General features: G+C 39.1%; 1 protein-coding gene across 9 annotated transcripts in view; it reads left to right on the forward strand.

Moving 5' to 3' along the window:
* TULP4 (TUB like protein 4) overlaps window positions 1-22,066 on the forward strand; it is a 157,763-nt gene that overhangs the window by 119,397 nt on the left and 16,300 nt on the right. For all 9 annotated transcript variants that reach the window (XM_032682487.1, XM_032682484.1, XM_032682485.1 and 6 more), the window contains 7 exons: window positions 1,408-1,542; window positions 5,791-5,957; window positions 15,029-15,253; window positions 17,490-17,724; window positions 18,209-18,353; window positions 19,594-19,738; window positions 20,889-20,982. In XM_032682487.1, the coding sequence (XP_032538378.1) occupies window positions 1,408-1,542; window positions 5,791-5,957; window positions 15,029-15,253; window positions 17,490-17,724; window positions 18,209-18,353; window positions 19,594-19,738; window positions 20,889-20,982 (1,146 nt within the window). The remainder of the gene's footprint in view (window positions 1-1,407; window positions 1,543-5,790; window positions 5,958-15,028; window positions 15,254-17,489; window positions 17,725-18,208; window positions 18,354-19,593; window positions 19,739-20,888; window positions 20,983-22,066) is intronic.

A 22,066-nucleotide genomic window follows, 5' to 3' on the forward strand; every position in this document is an offset into this window, starting at 1 on the left:
CGATGAATAAATAATGAAAGACGATAGTCTGATTATCTGGTAAAATGTTAGCATATTTTAAAACTGAGTTTCATTTTGGCTTTCGTTCCTCACTTTTGGTACTGGGTGAGATTTCTTATCTTAGAAGAAAAGAAACAAACTTCAACATAGCAAGCTTCTAAAACAAGACAGACAACAACATTGAATTGGTTTTTTGCTGTTTTTTTTTTTAAATACTGAGGTTCCAGTTGGAGGATGGTGAAGCTGCAGAATACACAGATGAGAACTTAAATGATCTGAATGTGTTAGCTTTTTCTGAGTCAGTCAGGGGGTGGGTGAACTCGTTACAAGCCTACAAGCCTATTTTAATGATTACCCAAACATGATGTGTTTTCTTGAGAGCAGATGCAGCATAAATCTCTCAAAGGTGATGAGCCTTTGACTCACACAGATGTGTAGGAAGGACTAGAAGTTTGTTGGGTTTTTCTTTTTAAATTATATACACATAGAGATGGTAATTACTAGACATCTTTCTCCAAAATGCTTTCTGATCAGCTTTTTTAAAAGTCAGAAAGCAATACTACTCTAAACTGGCTCTACCATTTTTATTAACTGCAAAGATATTGGCTGGGCCTTGAGAGGCACTTAATCAGAGACCAGTGGCATCTCCTCTCAGAAACTGTTAACAGAAAGAGTTAAACAGCAGATGCTACAGATGGTGATATTGGTCATGAAGTATTTAAACAAAGGAGTTTCAGTGAATGCTTAAAAACAAGCCCAGAGGAGCAGAGACTTTGCAGAAATGGTTTTTAAGCCACATGTTCCATTTGGGCTCACTCAGACCTTTGGGTGCATCGGATCCTGTTACACAGAATGGAAGGTAACTTCATGCTGCTGCTTAGCTCTTAACGTTTAGAATGGAGTAATTTGTGAAAGGTCGGATTGTTCTCTTAGAAGTTCTTATGATGTCTCTACGTGACTTAAGGAGGAATCCCCAGCACTTGCCCAAGAAGAAAGTATGTCAAACAAATAATTTTTAATGTGATTATATTGTTCATCACACTGGTTTTCAACTTGGGTTTTAAGGAAGCCTTACGAGGCACTGTTTTTCAATTTTTTGGCACTTTAGGAAGTTGGCAATGGAGAAAGATTGAAAAACACCAGTATATAACATAATAGTATATACAATAAGTCACTTGGATATGCTGCAGTAAAAATTCACAAAGTAAAAACAGTGGAGTGTCACAGAAACAGACAAGCTTAAGTAGATAAACCTGCTTTGCTTTTGCCCTTAGATGTTGCAGGTGGAGTTTGAGACTAGGAACCAAGCACTCCTGATGATGGTAGGCGGAAGCACTGTGTGTTTCAGCCTAGGTGTAGCTACTTTGGTTGTTTACCTTTTACTCACTCCAGAGCCTTGTTTTGCAGATGGACCAGCTGCGTATCCAGTCCCGGTGCAGAACACCAAGCCACTGCTTACTGTCAGCTTCACGTCAGGAGACATCAGTTTAATGAACAATTATGATGACTTGTCTCCTACTATCATCCGCTCAGGGTTGAAAGGTACAAAAAGAAGCCATTTCACCTCTTCCTATGCTCTGTTTTTCTTGTATTCTTAGTGATGTGTGCATAGATTATGTTTTTGTGGTTGTCTCTCCTTATTGCTGTTTCGAGCAGTGACACCTGCTGGAGGAAGAGCAGCGCTTGGCTGACAGAGTTTTTGTGTTTGCAAAATGTTTCAAAATGCTTTTGAGAGTGTGTTTTCATGGCAATTTTGTAAAGCAATCGATCTGTTTGCAGTTATCCAGCGGAATGTACTAATGTGTTTGTGCTTTTTTGCGTGAATGCCTCTGCTACGTAACACTACCTTTGCATGTTTAATTCACAAAGTTTTCCATGCTTTTGGTAACCCAGTATGAATTGCAATGCTGCTTTGATTCTCACAAATACTGAAAACTTGCTAGAATTATTAACTATCAAGAGGCAAGTTATTCTGAGGGAAGACAAATGCCATTGATTAATTACTATACATCTTGCTAAGTGATGTGCACAAATGTTTGTTCGATCAGTATTCCATGTAAAATCTTTAACTCACATTGAAATTTTTACTGTTCTTACCTATTAAAAAAGTCTCTTACTTTGCCAGCACTCAGTACAATTTACCATGTTTTGCCTGCAGAGACATTTTAATTCACTGCAGCACACAGGCACAAACTTAAATATGCTTTTGCACCTGCACAGGTAAATTAGTTTTAAATTAGATGAAAAGAAAATGAGGCTGTTGGAGCAGACTCTTAGCTGTTCTGGAGCAGTGGGATGTTTTTGGTGAAAAGTTGCATGAACACCAGCCCCACAGTTTTTGAGTGATCCATTATGTAGAGTAGTCTTAGGACGTAAAAAAAAAAAAAATCACCTTTGAGGTTTCTTTTTCACTCTTTCATCTGTGCCACCACAAGAAGTGCATGAGTGGCAAAGTGTAGCATCATGAGGCAACCCTATGATCGAGAAAACTTTGTGAGCCGAAAGGATGCCTAAAGTATGGAAAACTTAGTAGTCTTGAGTTGTCATCTAGTCCATCTTTCAACTGGAAACAGTAAGAGAAACAAACCCTGGCGTATTCTCTGTTTAGAGTTGCAGGGCTCTTTCTTGCTGAGGGTGTCTGTCCTGTTTCTCTTTCCCCATTGACTTTCACTAGTGGAAAAAAGACCCCTTAATTATGTCACCCTCCTGTAGAGAAATATTAATGTGCAAGATAGAGTAGGAATATTTTTATGAGATATAAACTGGACTACATTGTTTTCATCAGTAGACTAAAAATGTGCAGCACCTTGCTGGATTGGGAGTGTGTGTGAGGCAGAGAAAGGTGACTGGGATATCATTCTGTTGTTTTGAATCACTGTACAGTGGAAAGTAATTTACATATAGTTTTATATAGATGTCTGGTTTTTCTGTGTCTTCATATCACATTTTGTTTCAAGTGACTGTAATTTTACTGCAAGAATGTGCAAAACCACCCAGTTCAGGGTCTCCATCCTGTCCAGGCACTTGTTATTCTGCTGAGAGTGGATGGTCTTCAGTATTGGCTGCAAGTTTTTGTTCCTTTGGTTGTGTTTAAAATCTCAAAGTATTGTTTTGTGGTCTGTGCAGCAGATACCCCTACCTTTGTAGGCCATTGTAAGGCTACTCAATGTGTTTTTAAAGCAGTCAACTATAAAGCTATTTCAAGCGGTAACAATATATTTTTGCCATTCAACTAGCTTTGCAGAGCTGTCGTTTTACTGGGAATATTTCAGTGAAATTGATAGAGAAAAACTTTGATAATTTGATTACCCAAATAAAAGTTCTTCTTTTCATCCAGCTTGAACGGTACTGGTGATTTTGTCAGTCCTAGTGGAGGTCCTGAACTGTTCAGATGTATCCTTTCTTTTTTTTATGCTTTTTAACTCAGTGATTCTCAGCGCACTGGTACCTGCAGAACTGCTGAACTACATCTACTAGTTGCACTTGTTATTTACAACTATTGCCTGCTGAGGTATTGCAAATTTGCAATGCTCTCTGTTCAGCATTTGCTGATACACATGCCTGTAGTGGTTGGTAAGTAGTTTTGAGGGATGACTGATCCACTGATTTACTTGCAGACCATTACCCTGGACAAAACCTCCGTCTGATTTTTAATCTCTGTGCTTATGCTGAGAACCTAGTTATCAGTTAAGCTATTTTATATAAAGTTTCAATAGTTGCTGAAGACCCTGTTGGCAGTGCAAGCATGCAGTAGAGCCACACTGTCCCGGGAGGATGCTGCAGCCCCCATCCAACCCTTCGCTGCCTTTGCAGCAGCCTGTTTCTAGAAGTTTGTGAGAGGGAAAACTGCTGGACAAAGTAATCACTCCTCTTCCTCTTGGTATGGGGATCAGCTGAAAGTTTTACCTGAAGACATGTATCGAAAGGAGACTGTTTTTTCATTTTGGTAGTTGTGTAGTTAATCCAGTTACCAAAAGTGTAGTTGATCAGCTTGCCTCATTTATTTTTAGCCTGCCTATCATTTTACTCTCTGAGAAAGATGAATTAAATCCCATTGTAGATTACCTAGAGGGCTGAAAACTAAGAGAAAACAAGAAGCATACCGTGCCAGCTGTGGAAAAATTATCTTGAGGAACTTGCATCTTGCCTCTGATATGTACAGAAGCATAATTCCCATGAGAAATATAAGAAAGTTGAAATAATACAAAACCATTTTAAATTGCACATAAAAGTCCCTGAAAATGACAAGTTGACAGCTTGAAACAATTTTGAGATCCTTCCTGCCAACTCTCATTTCTCTCCTGCTTCTTCATTTGAAGACAGCTTCTCGCCCACAAGTGTCTTCAAAAGGTTCTTGGCAGATTGAGCATCCCAGAGCACAGAAATTTTGTCTTTACCTTCACTTCGTCTCAGCACAAAATAGCTGCCTTTCACCTTTGGTTTAAAGAGTAAAAAGGTTTAAAGACTAGCTCAGTATTCTTTGCACAGGCAAATCTGCCTCTGAAACACAAGCAGAAATGCAAACTACAGTTTTAGAGCTGCTCTTGTAGTGTGACAAAGAGCTAGAGGATATAAGGGTTTGAAATTATCATCCCCAAATTAAGTTGTGGGCGTTCCTTATTGTGAGGTGCCTGTAAGAGAAGTAACTGATATGTATATTCATATCTGTGTATATGAAAGACTAAGCAGGCCCTGTGTGATTCTGGCAAACCCCTACTAAGCAGGTGAGTAGATTTTCACAAGTCAGAATCACAGAATCAGAGGGTTATTGGGGTTGGAAGGTACCTCTGGAGATCATCCAGTCCAATCCCCTGCCAAGGCAGGGTCCCCTAGAGCAGGCAACACAGGAACACGTCCAGGTGTGTTTTGAATATCTCCAGAGAGGGAGACTCCAGGACATCCCTGGGCAGCCTGTTCCAGTGCTCTGCCACCCTCAACATAAAGAAGTTCTTCCTCATGTTGAGGTGAAACTTCTTGTGTTTTAGTTTCTGGCCACTGGTCCTTGTCCTGTCACTGGATACCATTGAAAAGAGTCTGGCACCATCCTCTTGGCACCCACCTTTGAGATATTTATATGCATTAAAGAGATCCCCTCTCAGTCTTCTATTCTCTAAACTAAACAGGCCCAGCTCCTTTAGCCTCTCCTTGTAACAGAGATGTTCCAGACAGCTAATCATCTTTATATGATGGTGGGAAAAGAAAACATATGACATGGAGGCCGTATGTATTTATGGACAAAAGTCCAAGTCTTTTTAATTTCGTGTTACACTAAGTTATAACTCTAGCTTGAATTATGCTAGAAGTTAATATTCACAGCTAGTGAGAACATGAGGCATTGCCAGATATTCTGCTTATTTTCGCTGTAGGCCTTTCCAGACAAATACTCTTTGCTGCTCTCTTAGGGAGATCATTTAGCTGCACATTAACTTGATTCCACTTTTTTATCTCAAAGCTGTACGTAGGATCTTCCACATCAGTTTCACATCTCCAGTAAATTCTTGTCCTCAGGTATTTAGGAGCAACCACTGATTACATTATAGACTTACCACAGAGAGAGAAGAATGAATGGTTTTTATACATGTTTTGCAGTGTGCAGAGTAGGGAGAGTCATTCTCCAAAGTGCATCTATGGTGTATTTTCTGTTGTTTCAGTGAAAGGATTTAGGTTTCTAAGTACTTCAGTAACTTTCGAGAGCATATTTTATCTGTTCAAGTTACTTTGCATAATCTGGAAATGCTGTTCCTATTGATTTTGATCAGTGATTATTACAAACCGTCTTTGTGCTTTCAGATGTGGTGGTACAGTGGTGCACACAAGGAGACCTACTTGCAGTAGCAGGCATGGAAAAGCAAAACCAGCTGGTTGACCTCAGCAATGGTTCTCTGTTGAAAAGCGCACTTGTCAAGTTCTACAATGTGCGTGGGGAACATATCTACACTCTGGAGACACCTGTGCAGGTAGGAGGTACTTTTTAAGTCTGTTCTCAATGCTTTGCTGACATGTCTTTCCCACATTAGCTCATTGGTATAGAGCTGCAATGTGGAAAAGGTTGCAAAATGTCCTGAATTCATCCTAAAACACATTGTAGATAAAAAGGCACTATAAATAATGATTGATTGTAGCAGAGCCAAGAGCTGAACAAAAATATTCCAACTCCAGTATCATAACTACAACATTTTTCAGTCTTTGTTATTACTGTAGTTTTCTAATGTACAATCAGTTGGTCTGATGCAGTATTTTACTTTTTACGGCATCAGATGGAAAAGGATGAATCAGAAAGTCTTGTTTCTGTTCCCACCTTCTGTACAGACTTTCACTGTAACCTCGGTCATGTAACTTGCCAAGTAAATGTCAACACTTGGTTTGTGTGCTGCTCAGGAGCGCAACATGCTTGATAGATCTTCGCTGATATTTCAGAGCTCAGCTGAATGTATCTCTGTTTAATTTTCTGCAGAATAGGGATGACTCTGTTCTGATTCCTGGCTGTTAGTAGTGAAACTTTATAATAGCATTAAAATCTAAAAGTGAAGGAAAGTGCTATAGATATATTAACTTAATTATGTTTAATTGTGATACCATGTATTATTTTTTTTTCAGTATACCCTGATCTGGGATGGATACAAAAGGATGACATAGTAAACCAGCTGCTAAGCCTTTGTGTTTGCTTATATATAGCATTAACCTGTGCTTATTAACTTTATCACTCTAATTTAGGTAGAATTCTTTAGTTGCGTAATGTGTAAAATAATGATCTCTTAAAGCCAACCTAAATACGTACAGTGACATCTAATGCTGATTTAGGTACCTAAAGGACTTACCCGTAAACACAGCTTTATTGTCTTAGACATAGCCCCTTCAGCAAAGTAGCACAGCCCTTTCCTCTCTGGATCAGTTCTGAAGAAAACATTTATGTGAGTGTTGCTTTTTCCCAGACTAGGTAAAAAGCAAACCTTGTTCTGTGTTACTTCAGTACCAGAATACAGTATGTCCACATTAGCTGTTGAACCAGTGTAACACTGGTGTTAAGCTGTGAAATCACGCTGTGGTTTGAGCATATGATCAGATCAGGCCGGGTTGCCTTAAAGTATAAGTGTGTACGGGCTCTTCTCTTACTGTTTTTTTTCCTGGTAATCTCAAATTCTCCTTAATTTAAATACCTTCATCTCCTCTAGTTTTCCATATATAGCTTCATGTTTTCAGCTCTTCTCCTTTCTCCTCTACTTAATCAGCTGGGAGAAAGCACATACTCTGGCTGACGTGAGGGCTAATCATTCTGCCATTATATGAGTACTTCTAGGGCAACTGACAGGCCAGACAGAACAGGTTACTAATCAAGTTTATATTGCAGTATTTCTCATTGTAAAAGTACTAATGTAAGTCTCTCAGCTCTTTCCAGCTGCTAGTTTTCATGGAAATGGCAGTATTTTAGTGTAATGGAGATTTCTTCCCACGTTGTCAACTGCAGATGAAAAGCCAACAACTTGGGAAGTTGTAAGCCGGGTTGGAAGTGAAGGATGGGGAGGGTCAGGGGGTGGCTATCACCACTTAGTAACAGAATCATGGAGTCTCATTTCCTTTGGAAACCAGGATAAAAATAACATTCAAACTGATATATTATGTTTAATAAAAAACATAAATATATGTGTATAAAACTGTCTAAAATTAGTCACTCCTCTTCTCTTATTAATTAGCTTTTATTCTCTTTATTTGGTGCATTTAAATTCATATTTACTCAGCTGCAGGAGGAAGTGAGGGCTTTTTCAGAAGGACACCTGTATCTGCTCATGTGGATTTGAATGCTGGTCTAGCAGCATTACCAGCTTAGTGACAGATATGCTAGAACATTTTTAAGTAATTGGTGTACTAACAAAGCCAGAAAAAAACACTGTTGCAAAAGAAAATTGCTAGTAACTTTTGTTATGCTGTGCCTCTGCTCCAAAGATGTATGTGCAACAATGACAGAGTGAGTCAGTGGTCCCAGTAATTTGTCTCATGACAAATTCATCAGAGTAGATTAATTAGTTTTCTGTACCATGACAGTCAGCCTTTCAATGTGATTTTATAAAATTCATTACTGGTTATTGAAGGAAAAAAAAAGAAGAAAATAAAAGAATTTCCTCATCTTGAACTCCTCTGCTAAAACTTTTTCTTCTGAAGAAGAAATGTGTGACCAGAAAGGCACATTTATTCTAAATGACTGTTGTTCTGAACATAAAGGCGAGAAAAAGTAAAACAGCCATGAACATAGAAGATGGTGGATTACAGGTGTAAAACTGATTTTCCATATGGTCCTCTGTCCCAGTTCTTTGGTAAAGCAGATATCTGAAAATGAATTTTATCTGAAGATTAATTTTATCAGTAAAATATACTGAATTGGTTTTGTTTCTGCTGTTTGTCTGTCTTGTCTTCAGTAGGATATTCAGGAAACAGGAGATTTTATTGTTTATAACAGAACTCAGTCTAAAATATGCAACTTGACTGGAATGTTACTGAACATAAAATCACTGCAAACCCCAAAGGTAGAATAGATTTGGGAACTGCAGGTAACTCATCTTGATGATGACTCTTGTCGTGGATCCCTTCAAGGTGTTTTATATGCTCTCTTCTCCTCCAGCTTTAGTATGATTTTGGCATACTCTGTCTCATTTGATTAACTCTCTTAAGCTTTTACCTTCAGTGTAGAAATTTATAGTTCATAAACTTAGTTTGCTGACTATAAAACCCCAGAGAGAGAAATCACACTTGTTTAGAAGTATTGAAATGAAAGCAGTAGCTTTGCATGAAAAACAGCATTCATAAACAGAGTGGTATAAACATAGTGTAACACTGTCTCCTGTTCCCTGCTCTGGGGCTTCAGCCTGCCACCCTGGCATACTGCAAGAATGTATTTGCAGAATGTAGTGGAAAGAACTGAAAAAGCATCAGTGAGGATTGGTCCAATACTGAATTTTTGCTACGCAGAATAAAACTGGTTTGAACTTTGAAAGAATAATGAAAAAATTTTGGAAGAAGCTTCAGAATATCACACCAGACCAAACTGTGTCCATACTGTGACTCCAGAGTTGATACTGGTTATTTGCTTTACACAAAGAGCGTATCTTAAGAGCTGTTGATCAGCTGATGACTGTTCAAAAATGTACTATCGATTTCTGTAAAATTTTTCTTGTACTAGACTTGTCCTTGTACGCATGAACAGCAACCCGATGTACCAAAAATATGCCCAGTTATTTTAGCTGGCAGTTTTTTCCATGGTCTTGCTTTTTCAAAATTTGAAAATATGATTACAACAGCAGACTGCCCTGCTGGTCATAATTTTATTACTGGAAGAATATTAATTTATTACATTGTTTGTTAAGTCCTGAAAACCTTTCACTGGCATCAAGCAGGGATGAGAATGATCAACTCATTTAAGACTATTTTAGAGTCTTGCTAAAATTGTTTGGTGGAAATGCTGCAACCCAGTTCTGTCACTTCAGAATTTCTCATCTAATGTGCAGACAGGTCTTTATTATATCAACTAACTGTACCTGCTGTCACTTCTGAGTGGATACAGCTGCTTCATATCTTCCCATATCTTGAACTTTAAACAGGAGTTTCCTACACTACAAAATTATCTAACTTCCAACTTTAACTAACTTGTGATTTTTTTCCGTCTGATGGTTCAAAGTTGTACCTTATATTTTGGTTCCTTTTTCACTTTTTATAATTTTTTCTATGTCCCAGAGAGGGAGGGGAACAAGAACGCAGATTTAGAATGCAGATCTTATCTATACACTTTTACTTCTACAGTAAATTTACATTGGCTTATGATTTTATATCACTGTGTAACTGGTGTAAGGGCAGATTAAACCTCAAGGGTAGTGAACAAGGAGGAGAACAGTGAACTAAGCCTCACATGTTGTACAGACAGCAAGATTAAATACAGAAAAACTGTATTTGTCTGTAGTGTTTTTAAACTCTAATTCAAAGTGGTATAGTAAACACTAAATCTTTATGGGAGAAGTTTCCAGAAGTCTTTGAGAAGAAGACCCACTTGCCATAGACCTGCTGCTGTCAGCATTTTACAGGGTGCTTCTCCACTGGAAATGTCCCGGCAGCTAAATGAATAGATTAGGATTATGTGATCCCACAGAAACCTTGTAGTTCTGTAAAAGCTGTTTTACTCAGGCCTGAGAAGGAAGGTGCAGTTTTAGGTTAAATTCAGATCAAAAGGCTATGAGAGATGAGGCTGCTTTTTATGTTACTCAGCTGAGCTTATCTTCATTTATTTCACACAGAGCGTTCAGGTTGACTGAGCGTTCATGTTGACTTTCATTTATACTGCGTGAAATCAATCCTATTTAGTTGTTATTGGATGACAACAAAAGTTCAAGAAGAATTTATTTTCTTACAGAAACAAAAGCAACAGTTTAGAACTAACTGATGAAACATGCGTTAGGATATCAACAAGGACCTTGATATTTTTCATATAGGCCATAAGATCATCTCTGACTGCTGCAGAAATGGATTGTGATCAGGAGTGGAAAATGGAGACACTTGTCTAAGCAAAGACTCATTCTGCTAAAATTGAATCTTGTTTTAGTGACTTCTTTAAAAAAAATTATTGTAGAAATAGAGAGCATGTAAGTAACATTTGCAAGTCAAATAAGAGTTTATTGTATGAAAAATCATGTAAGGCCACAGCAGTGTAATTTCTGACCATGTCATAGTCTTTATTGCTTTTATTACCATCAGTTCTTATTAGTTAATATTTTTCCCATGTAAATATGGGGAACAGAAGAATGAAGGAGTTACGTTGCTTTCCAGCAACCATCCATGAATGCTGTGGCAGTACAGAGATGTGCACGCACAATTCCCAAGAGCCAGGTGGGCACTGCAGCCATTGCACTTTTCAGCTTGTCTCTTGAGAAAAACAGAGGGAAAATTGTGCATCACCACGTCAGCAGTCTCAAGTGAAAGCAAGCTAGCAACATATTTACACGTGCCATTCACTAGATACTGTTTTGCAGTTGTGTTTTTTTCTCCTGAGAAAAGTCTTGCTAGTTCCTGGGCTTTCTGCCCTAGAATACCATTTTTGTTTCATTACCAGTGGGAGTCCGAGTGCCAGCAAAGAAGGGATTTGTTCAAGCAGCAGGCAGGCCCTATGGCTCAGGATTTCTGAGCTCAAGGCAGGCAGCAGGAATCAGCTTGAACAGTGTTTTCATTGACTGAACTGCATACAAGTGATGGAAGGTATATAAATTATGTTTTCTCCTGTAGGAGAGGCAGATGAGTGACTTACAAGAAGCAACCACAGAGCTTTGAGCAGGAATATCTATTCCTGCATGTTTTTCTAAGGGGAGCCAACATCCCAGCTGGGGTACAGATTTGAGTAGATGTTTCTGAGTTTCAAGCTGACTCTGAAAAAAATGGCAAAAGAGCTCCTTGTTGGACACTTGCCGAGATGTGTTTTCAGTCAATATTTCTCCTGATAAAGCATCTATTTTTTTTTTGTCCTTTTGCCAATTATTTCTAATACTTAATTGTGGTAGAGCGGAATCCTACCTATGTGTTCAAGTTCAAGGGGTTTTCCATGATTATTTTTCCTACATGCTTGTATTTAAACCCTGGAATTCATTCAGGTATTTACAGTTTGTGCTGAGATTTTTCAAAACCTGATGGGATTTTTATATGCAAAGTGAGATTAGAAATTCTCATATTATATTTGTAGCTGCATTTCTTTGTTCCTAGCAGAAAAAAAACAACTGTGCAAACATGGAAAATAAAATTCTTCTGTGCTAGAGTCTGCTTGTTCACTTTCTAACAGGTGCAATTTGGGTACAACTTTTGTCCTTTTTTTTGCTAAAACAGTGCAAATAAGTGGATGCTTTATAAGGAGCAATACTTTTGTGTTGGATGTTGAAGTTCAATTGTTTTCTCTCAGTAGAGGTTGAAAGGAAAGCTGTGGCCAGCTCATAGTAATTGATTCATATCCCCTGTCCATCAAGGGGAAGAGTGGGAAGCATAGTTATTGAAAAATATTATTGGAGCAATACACTTAAAGGTCAAGTCAGCTCTGGCATTTGGGTGATCTTTTCTTTCTCCAAGACTATAACAACAGGCTAATTTTCCCTGAATCTCCTCTTAAATCTTAGCCTTTAACCATAAAGGAAATGTTACTGAATACTAGGCTTGAGGAGTACAAAGGGTCTGAGCATTTAATAGAAAAGGAAGGCAAGGTATGTCTGGTGAATCAGTAAGCAAAGACAAACCAGTGTGGTACAAGTGCTCTTTGATGAGATTGAAAATATTAAAACATACGAGCTGTGTGAGGATATGAACTGTACAAAGGGAAGAGTAGAAATGTCATTATTTACAAACAGTACTGCACTTGCAGGTATTGTATGTTTGTGTCTTTACTTAAACATGCACCCACTCACATATTGTTTGCATGAAAGTACAGAATGTAAGGGCATCATACATTCAGAAGTTTAGAAGGTGACTGAACTATGGTTACCCGTTGGAAAACTGTGGTGAAGCCAGGCAGGAAGGCAATGTCTTTCAGCTTCTGACTTTCTGCTCTTCCTGAACTCCATGGTGCTGTGTTGCTGGAGGTCCCACCCAGTGCTTCAAAGCTTCTGAAAAGCCTTTTCCTTGAGGCTGTGTTTAAGATTGCAAAGGTTCTTGCACTGGTACTATCTGCATCTCTGCTGTTCTCTGCATGCAGAGCAACCTGAGAAAAGAAGTGGTTTCATTTGACTCTTATTTGGATGAACAGTGTGTATCACACAGTGGGTGTGATATATTGGGTTATAATAGCTGCAATACTCAACACTGTGGTAGGGCTGTCTGGGTGTGCTGTATTGGATTATGATAGCTGGGATATCAGACTTCTCTTTTGGCATCAAAGTCTACACAATAAATAAACATTTGTGTACCAAGTCACATACTTGTTTTTTCCCTCACTATATTTATAGGTAAGCTAGGGAAGTAGTTGATGCAAGGTGACTAGAAGAATGATGTTTGGATCCCATCATAACAATCAAGTGAATAGTTCTGCCCATGCTGGAATTCAGCTCTTGGGGAAAATGAAGGTCACTTCTACTAGTGCCATTCTCAGACTGTCATATAGGAGACATGGCTGGTACCGAACTTGTGTCAGTGCCTTTTCAATTGCATTTATTTTGCAAGCAGCTTGAACTGTCTCATTACTGCCAGACAGTATGAGGGCTGAGCCACACTCACAAATTATGAAAATACCAATCAGTAGGGGATACTTTATGTGATCTCTCCTTAAATTTAAGCCTGTATCCCACAGATTATGGTTATGACAAGCTATGTAGTAATTATTGGTGGTACACAAAGGGTTTCTCAATTCTTTTGAAGTTCGCCACTACAAAATGCCTTTAGCAATTACTGTGAAAATTACAAGGTTCACATGTTGCTGCTTTCTATTTGCATATCAGTCAGCCTGAAGATTTGTGCCTTCATGGAAGTGTGTCTGTGTGTGTGTGTGTGTGTGTGTGTGTGTGTGTGTGTGTGTGTGGTGTTGCCTAGATGTAATTAAAATGAAGCTTCTTCATTTCTCCCACTTTAAAACCAATATTTTCCTTGAAATCTGAGTCTAGGATAAGATGACATAGTAGGGAAGATCTTTTCTGTGAGGTTTTTCATCAAATGCTTTATCTTGATGGTAGTGCTGTGCAGCTGCATTTTGCTTCATATCATTCATATCAAAACATATTTTCCCAGTTTCTCACCTTTAAGTATCTTGAATCTGTAACTGAAAGGAAAGCTTTTCCCCCAGACTAGATTAGTAAATTCTGGGCTGATGTAGCTCTGCTATCTGGGTACCATATTGCTAATAGAGGAGTGGATAAAAGCTATTACTGGTGGTGCCTTGACCCTGTCTTCTTGTTTGGTGCATCTATTATGAAAAGATATTCCAAAGATACCCTGACCTTTCAGTAAATACAGTTCATTATTTAGATGAAAAACATGTTTGCTTAAACTTTTGAGTGTCACAGATTGTGAAAATAAGGAAGCCTTTCACAGGAAGGAGTAAACCTTTTGTAGTTCACTGATCGCAGCCTCTTGTATAGTATTCTTCATGGAGTGAGAGTTTCATCTTTACTCCATGTTGTTTATTTGTAAAGAGGTAGCAGATAGGGGATTGAAATACCACAGGATTTGTGCATATATGCAAATACAGGTGCTTTGTAACTCAGAAAACAAGAGATGACAGGTGGATGCAACTAACACTTATGAAGGGCAAAAGTAATGGTGATAGAGCTATAAGAGGTCCCAACAGACTGGTACTTTACGTGAAAAAATGGGATTTAGGAGGAAAGTTTAGAGGGTTCCTTGCAAGCAGGGAATAATGTCTAAAACAGTAGTAATTTATTCTGCATTGTAACACGTAGTATCAGTTGCCCCTCACTCCTTCTAGTTTTACTGTCATGATTTAGACATTTCTGAGTGTAGAAAAGCAGAAGACAAAAGGCCATTCTCTGTTTTGTTCCTAGTGCTCTTTCACAGTTCATTTCCTCCGGGAATAGTTCAAAAGAGACACTGTGCAGTGGAAAAGTCAGTGCAAGACAAGAAAGCTGATTGGATTTTCTCCACTCATTTTCTGTCTCTGGGCATATAATTTAATTTTTCAGTTGTAAAATGTGAGATGTTACCAGTGGATGAGGCTTGATTAGGTGACTGAAAAAAATCATTTGAATAGGGCATCAAAAGATCCTGCTTTTTAACACTGTGTGACTTTAAAGTCACTTATCTAGGTACTGAATTTGCTAGATGATTTCTTGTGTGATGAAGCCTTCTGAGTAAAAAGCATCATATAAACATCAACTGCTGCTATTGATTTCGGATGTTCCCGTTCTTCTCCCTTTTTGTGGGCAGTAGCAGGCACTTTTAAGTTTCTGCAAGACTTAGGGTAATGTGATCGGTGCTGAATTCATGGGATCGCTTGCTGTGCAGCTATCTTGGCAAAAGATCTTTTAAGACATTCTTTTAAAGTAGTATCCTTTTGCTCTTCATGCAGCGTCCCATCATCTCCATCTGTTGGGGTCACAGGGATTCACGCCTGCTGATGGCTTCCGGACCTGCATTGTATGTAGTCAGAGTCGAGCACAGGGTCTCCAGCCTGCAGCTGCTGTGCCAGCAGACCATAGCTAGCTGTCTGCGGGATGACAAGGACATCAGCAAACTCACCCTGCCCCCTCGGCTCTGCTCGTACCTCACCACTGCCTTTATACCAACAATCAAGGTAAAAGGAAAGAAATGTGTGTCTTGGGAGGAGGAGGAAAGGGTTACTAGATTTCTCCCCCATGGTGCTCCTAAGTGACGATGGCTAAATTTTAAGATATTATTATAATTATCATTTTAGAAGCTTGATTAAGGGTCATTCCTGTCCTCTTCAAGAGCCCTGTGATGCGTTTGGTGCCTATGAAAAATCTGAAAAGAAGGCTCACACATGCTGATCTGCATCATTCCATGGAGATGGCTTTTCCAAGTACACTGCAGGGGTAAAATATGCTGGTGACTCACAAAGACTTGTGAAGAAGCTCATGCTGATGATAATACTGTGTCATGGTTATAGGAGGGATTCACAGTGGTAAAACTGTTGCCTCCCTGCATGTCATGAGTGCTTATATTGCCAGGAAAATTAGACCTAAGACCTGGGGATCCCAAGTATTTCTGCTAACAGTGAGTTCTGCTTACCTTGCTGCTCCAACAGTGCTATGGAAAAATGAACCAGATATTACATCTTTTCCTGTACCGCGAGCAGAACCATCTGCACAACGTGTTTGTTTCATGGTTTTGCCCTCAGTAACATCTTTGGATTTCCAAACTTTTTATCACAGCCTATAATCCAGAGCATTAGCTGGTAAATGCTCAACATTCAAACACACTTTTTGTGATTTTTTGTGTATGTGCTACAGCATTCTCTTGAGCCAGCTTCAGGTCCTTGTCAAAACAATGCAGAGCTAGAACAACTAATTTGAAATCAGTGGGGCTGGCCTAGCTTAAATGAGAACAAATTTTGCCTAAAAAATAATAATTCAGCATGATTCCATTTGGCTACTGCTAATCAGGGCAGTTTGTGCAACTGTAAAACATTTCACTTGTCAAAGAAGAATAAATGCCTTGCTGTAACCATAAGACCTCCATCCCCAAAGATGCAGAGCATCTAAAAAAACCAGTGGTCTTCACTTCTTTCTAGAATGCCTCCTTCTCTCCAGGATACTTCTTTCCATGTTACTCCAGACCAGCCCTGCAGCTCTCTAGAGCATCAGTGACAATTGCTTGGCTGTTAGGGAAGGCAGGGGAGGGGAGGGGATGAAGACAGCAGTTGGCTGTAGCAAGGCTGGGAGCCATGGTGGGGCTCAGAGGGGCAGAGGCAGTACAGGGGCACATTGTTGCCAAAAACCCTTCTGTCACCTCCCAGAGGGGATGCTGGATGAGTAACAGTTGTGGGGCTGCGAGACTGAAGCTGAGAGGCTGAAGCAGAGTTTCCAGAAGCCTTTCTTGTGCTCTTTTTTGGGTGTTTCTGGAGCTTCCTCAGCACTTATTTATACTTTACCCTGGGCTCTCACCCAGCCACATGCTCAACCTACGTTGTCAGCCATGCCTTCAGTGCTTGCAAAGGCACCCTCTTTCATGCACACGTTCCCCTTCCCCCTCCAGTTCACGGACTACATTATAGGTCACTCCTCTGCCTATATCCATCTTGCAAGGTTAAGAAAGCCTATTTTTCCCTACCTTTTTTTTTCCTCATGCTTTCATTTTGAAAGAAACTATGTTGACTTATACATATTAATAGTATTTGTGTCATATGGGCTATGTTGTCCTACACAAAAGCAGTCCTACTGCTTTAGAACCAAGTTTTTCATGGATTAACACAGTGTGGCTGGCAAGCAGGGCAAAGTAACCCACCCTGAGCTATGTGCTTGTATTTCTTGACATTGCACACAAACAGACCCTCAGCAAAGATGTGCTTGGAAGTGATATAAGAAGTACAAGCTTCTTTCAGAGCTGACAGCATTGTAGCGTAGTGGCATTACATGTACTATTACTAACCAGCAGTGGGAATCTGAGTGGCCAGGTACACTTGGAGGGCCTGCAAGAGACAAGATACTCTGATATTTGACTTGACCACATTACCCAAGTTCAAAAAGACATGTATGATACAAGCCAAAACTTGAAGACAGGTTTGTTTTCTAATTCAGTCCTCTGACCACAGGTTCAACCATCCTTTTTGATGTAACTAGTTGTAGTTTTCTGTGTACAACTGCTTTTGACCCAACCAAATAATACACGGACACTGTCTTTCTTGCATGTGGGTCCTTTATAACTCACAGAGTAACCTGTACTAATCTTCACCTACCAAATTAGAGCTGGGTTCAAATTCAGTTAGTTTTGTTGGGATTAAGTCACCACAGGAAAAAAAGCAACCAATAACCTATAGGAAACTTTCTCTTTCCTTCCTTCATTTAATTAAGCCTCCTATCCCAGACCCAAACAATATGAGAGACTTTGTCAGCTACCCAACAGCTGGTAATGAACGGCTTCACTGCACAATGAAGCGGACAGAAGATGACCCAGAGGTTGGTGGTCCATGTTATACCCTGTACTTGGAATACCTTGGGGGACTGGTGCCTATCCTGAAAGGACGTCGTATCAGCAAGTTGCGGCCAGAGTTTGTCATCATGGATCCTAAAACAGATGGAAAAGCAGGTAGAATTGAGTTGTTGTTCTGTATAAAAAATGATTTAGAAATACTTTTGATATTAAATCCTCAAGAGTTTAAATATATATATATGCAACATGAATGGTGGCGTCCGATATTTTTTCTTACGTGAAAAAACCTTTAGCATGACGTAGACTCAAGCCTCTGAAATTATACCATGCTGCCTTTTGTTTTACAAAAGAGAACTTCTTGTAATGGAAAATGTACTGCTAATTAGAAGAAAATATTTTTATTCTGAATTTTGAAGTCAGTTGAATGCTATTCACCTCTCTGAATCATGTTCACTTGAGTTCAAACTATTGCAAATTTGGAGTTTATACTAGGCAGGGTGAAGAATGTTTACTTTTTCTATGCCTAGTTTTATTTCAATTACTGCTTGTGGATTGGGTTTATGCTTCTGGTCACTGAGAGTTGTAATTTATACCAGTTTTCTGAAGTGGCACTTAAATTTTCTGGGGCCTGTCTTGATAGATGAAATCTATGGAAACAGCTTGATTTCCACTGTGATTGACAGCTGCAACTGCTCTGACTCCAGTGATATCGAACTCAGCGATGACTGGGCAGCAAAGAAATCTCCAAAAATCAGTCGAGCTAGCAAATCACCTAAACTCCCCAGGTAACAATTTCTTGGATATTTCTTCTTCCCCATGTGTTCATTCTATCTTTGTCTCTTTCCCCCTTTATCTCTTATTGTCTTGACCCCTTGTAAAATTAAAAGCAGACTCCTTTGGGTAGATAGGAATCATAGGATTGGGGTCTTCTTCAGTGTGCAGTCATGGGATGATGTCAGAGATTGGTATAGAGTTGGACTTCGTGGAAGATTCTGGGGCAAAATGTAATGGGAAACAATAGGACACCACTTCTCCCTAGGCCTCAAAGAAAGATTTTATAAACTCTCCCATCTCTGCCTTTGCCACATATGAAGTCTTGCCACCATGGAATATATTTGTCCTTCAGACAGACTGTGTTTTTACCCCCTCAGTGCTTAGAGTCCCTGATCTAGTTAAAACCTTTATTTCCTCAGAGATATTTTCAGTCATATGTCCATGCATAGGTGGCATAGATCCTGGCAAGTGGCACTGATGCTGTGGTGGCCTTCCAAGGGAGCCTTAACAAACAGACCTTCCTAAACACTGTGTTGACAAGGTTCTGTAACAATATGCAAACCAAGCTCCCAAGCTATTAATTTGTCCAGTTGTTTTCCTGACAGCTCTTCATTATATTCATTATGTGCATAGACAGAATCCCCAAACCTGCATGGAGCCTTACTGATGTCTGTGGAGTTTCTCATAGGCACTGACCTCTATATGCCAGCTTCATGTTACAGAATTAAGGCCCTGATGCCTTCTAGCTGCAGGTGACACTTTTCCAAAGACTATATTATGAGCTTGCCCTGGTATGAGGGAGAGCAAATGCATCCTTTTATGTGTGAACACAATGTGTGAAATACTAAAGTTTTAGTTTGGCAAAAGAACTAAACTTGACAAAAGAGCCATCAATTCCTGAACCTAAACCTGAATGGGCTCAGGAAAAGCAACTATCTTGCACCCTTGGTTTTCTAAGAGCATACTTTTGAAATGCAACTTCTGTTTGTTACTTTTTCTACCACTGAGCTCTTTCAGGTGGCTGAACTCATATTCTTGACCCCCTTTACATAGTGGGAGATATGACTTACTGCGTGTCAGGTCTTCTGTATGTTTTATTTTGACCCGTAATTCTCTGTCCCGTAGACTCTTTATTAGCCACCTAGAGAACACCACACCAGTTGTCTTCATTACATCTTTACTCTCAAAGACATGAATTTTGTGCATTTTTTCCATGCCCACTGATGATTCTAATTATTGCTTTATCTGCAGAATCAATATAGAAGCTCGCAAATCTCCAAAGATGTCCCGAGCTGCACAGGAGATATCAAGATCACCAAGGTTACCAATAAGGAAACCCTCCATTGGTTCACCAAGCCTGACCCGAAGAGAGTTTCCTTTAGAAGATATTACCCAGGTATTGTGCCTATTGTTACCATACTTGATTCAAATGGATTTTCTTCAAGAGGCAGCAAGTTATGATAGAGATCCAATGTTCACCAATAAAAAAATTTCATCTAATTACAGTTACTAGAAGGAACAACTAGAGAATTGCATCTTCCAGTTAAATGTTAATGTTCAAAAGTGCCAATGGAGTATCAGGTGTTGTTTGATAAATCCCATCACCACCAATTTTTGTCAGTGCAAATCCATGTGAGAAGTTTTATTCCAAGTTATGTTGTTGGCTTTGTAAAAATGTGAAAATGCTTCATTGGTTTCTCAGAGCTGTCTTAGTACCACCGTAATTCCCTGCTTTGCTAGGGATTGCTGAGATAAGGAAATGTTTGCTTCAGAGTTCTCTGCTTCAATGTTCTCTGTTTCATAATTACATGGAATAGTCTTAACTGGAAGGCAGGCAAGGATTTACCACTTTGTACTCTTTGTGGTGTTCATGTCCTCAGGGTAAATGAAACTTAGCAGGCTGTAGAACTGTCTGGGTTACATATTTGATTAATAACAGCCTGCATTCTTTTAGTTTGGTTTGGTTTGCTTTGGTTTTTTTCTGCTCTCGTTTCACTTTTTCCTTTTTATGAAAAATTCTAGATAGTTACAGAGAGATAGGCCCAAAAGTCCCTTGAATAGGGCAGGAGACCCGAGGCTTAGATCTTGCTCTTAGTATTGACAGCATAACTCCTGGCCTTTGAGAAAAATCTCTTGGTCTTTCAGACCCATAATATATTCACCATGGCAGCAATGGTTTGGAAAGTTGCTTTAGGAGCTCCAGGGAAAAATATGTTTGCTGTTATGAGTAATTAATTTGTGCCTTATTGTTTTGTAAAGTGACTCAAGCATAGAACCAACGGGCAGGGTGTATTACTTTCTGAAATACAGAACAGCCATGCTCTTGCTGTACAGAAAAGCAGGTATTTGAAAACAGACCTACTCTCATTGAGCAGGCATTGTGTTGTTCAGTTGCTACAAAGGCACATTAGGCTGTTTCAATACAATAAAAACAAGAGAAGCTGAAATTGCATTGTCACGTGCAATAGCTTGATTGCTCTGCAGTTCTTTATTAGAGTTTGATACAGATTTTATCAGGTAAAAATTATCTTGTTTTTGCTTTGCAGCACAACTACCTTGCTCAGGTCACATCTAATATCTGGGGAACCAAATTTAAAATTGTGGGTTTGGCTGCTTTCCTACCAACTAACCTTGGTGCAGGTAAAAGTGAACTCTGTTGATTTTTTTACATGTCAAATTCTTTCTAACAAACAACAAACTTATGCCATGACATTCTTTTTAAGTGATCAAAAGACTTCTTTAACAAAGCACTTATTTTCTGTGGACAATAGGAATTAGATTTTATGAAATTCACTGTAACTAAAGGAGATCAAAATCTATAAATACAATAATGACATGATCAATAAAATGCTAAAAGTCTCTCTTGTAATAAACTGATTAATTAACATTCAAGCCCAGACCTTTATTTTTACAGTTTATTTGAACAAAACCCACACAAATAAAAAAAAGTTTTTGCAAGAGAAGTATAACAATCATGGGTATTAAGTTACTGAAATACAAATATTTTTAATAGTCAGATTTTTGTAGTAATTTAGCTAGAAATTATGCAAAAATAATGTTAAAAAAGCTCTTACAGCATCATGCTTAAGATTCTTCAGGTCAGTACATAGCCTTATCGTAGGGTTCTCCTGCTGGAGCATGAGTAGGTTCACCTGCTGGAGCATCAGTAGTCTGGTAGCCTTCATTAAAAGTAGCAGTTGTCTAGGCTATCAACCTTGTTTTGGGTAGGCCAGTCCTACCCAGATAGTTCTGTTGGAAGGAAGAAGTCTGAGAAAAGAGCAGGGTACCACCTAGTAGAACTGAGCTCTGAACTGAAATATTAATGCAAGTATAGCAGTTTAATGAGCTCTTTGAAAAAGTTATGTTTTCCTGTGTTGTATTATATAGTTAGATCAGGAGTACATAATGATCCCCTGGATGCAGAATTAGATAGATGCTTTTTGTGGCTGTGTTGACTGCTATCAGTAGTAGAATGGCCAAAAGTCATTCTAATTCTCTCACTGTCAGTGACAGATAGGTAGGGAAGGATGTAAGTGTAGTGTAAGTGTATGGTGATACTTCCTTCAAATGTTCTCCCAGGCTCCAGTGTTTGGGTCCCAGGGACTTCCTGAGCCATGAGGGGTTTCTTTGTATGTAGTAATCTTCAAAAGATTTCCTTCCTGAAAACTTTCCAGTTTTCCCCTAAAGTCATGTAAGTCAGTAGCATCCTGTGGTGAAGAGTTCC

The sequence above is a fragment of the Chiroxiphia lanceolata genome, chromosome 3 (genome assembly GCF_009829145.1).
Source record: "Chiroxiphia lanceolata isolate bChiLan1 chromosome 3, bChiLan1.pri, whole genome shotgun sequence".
Lineage (NCBI taxonomy): Eukaryota > Metazoa > Chordata > Aves > Passeriformes > Pipridae > Chiroxiphia > Chiroxiphia lanceolata.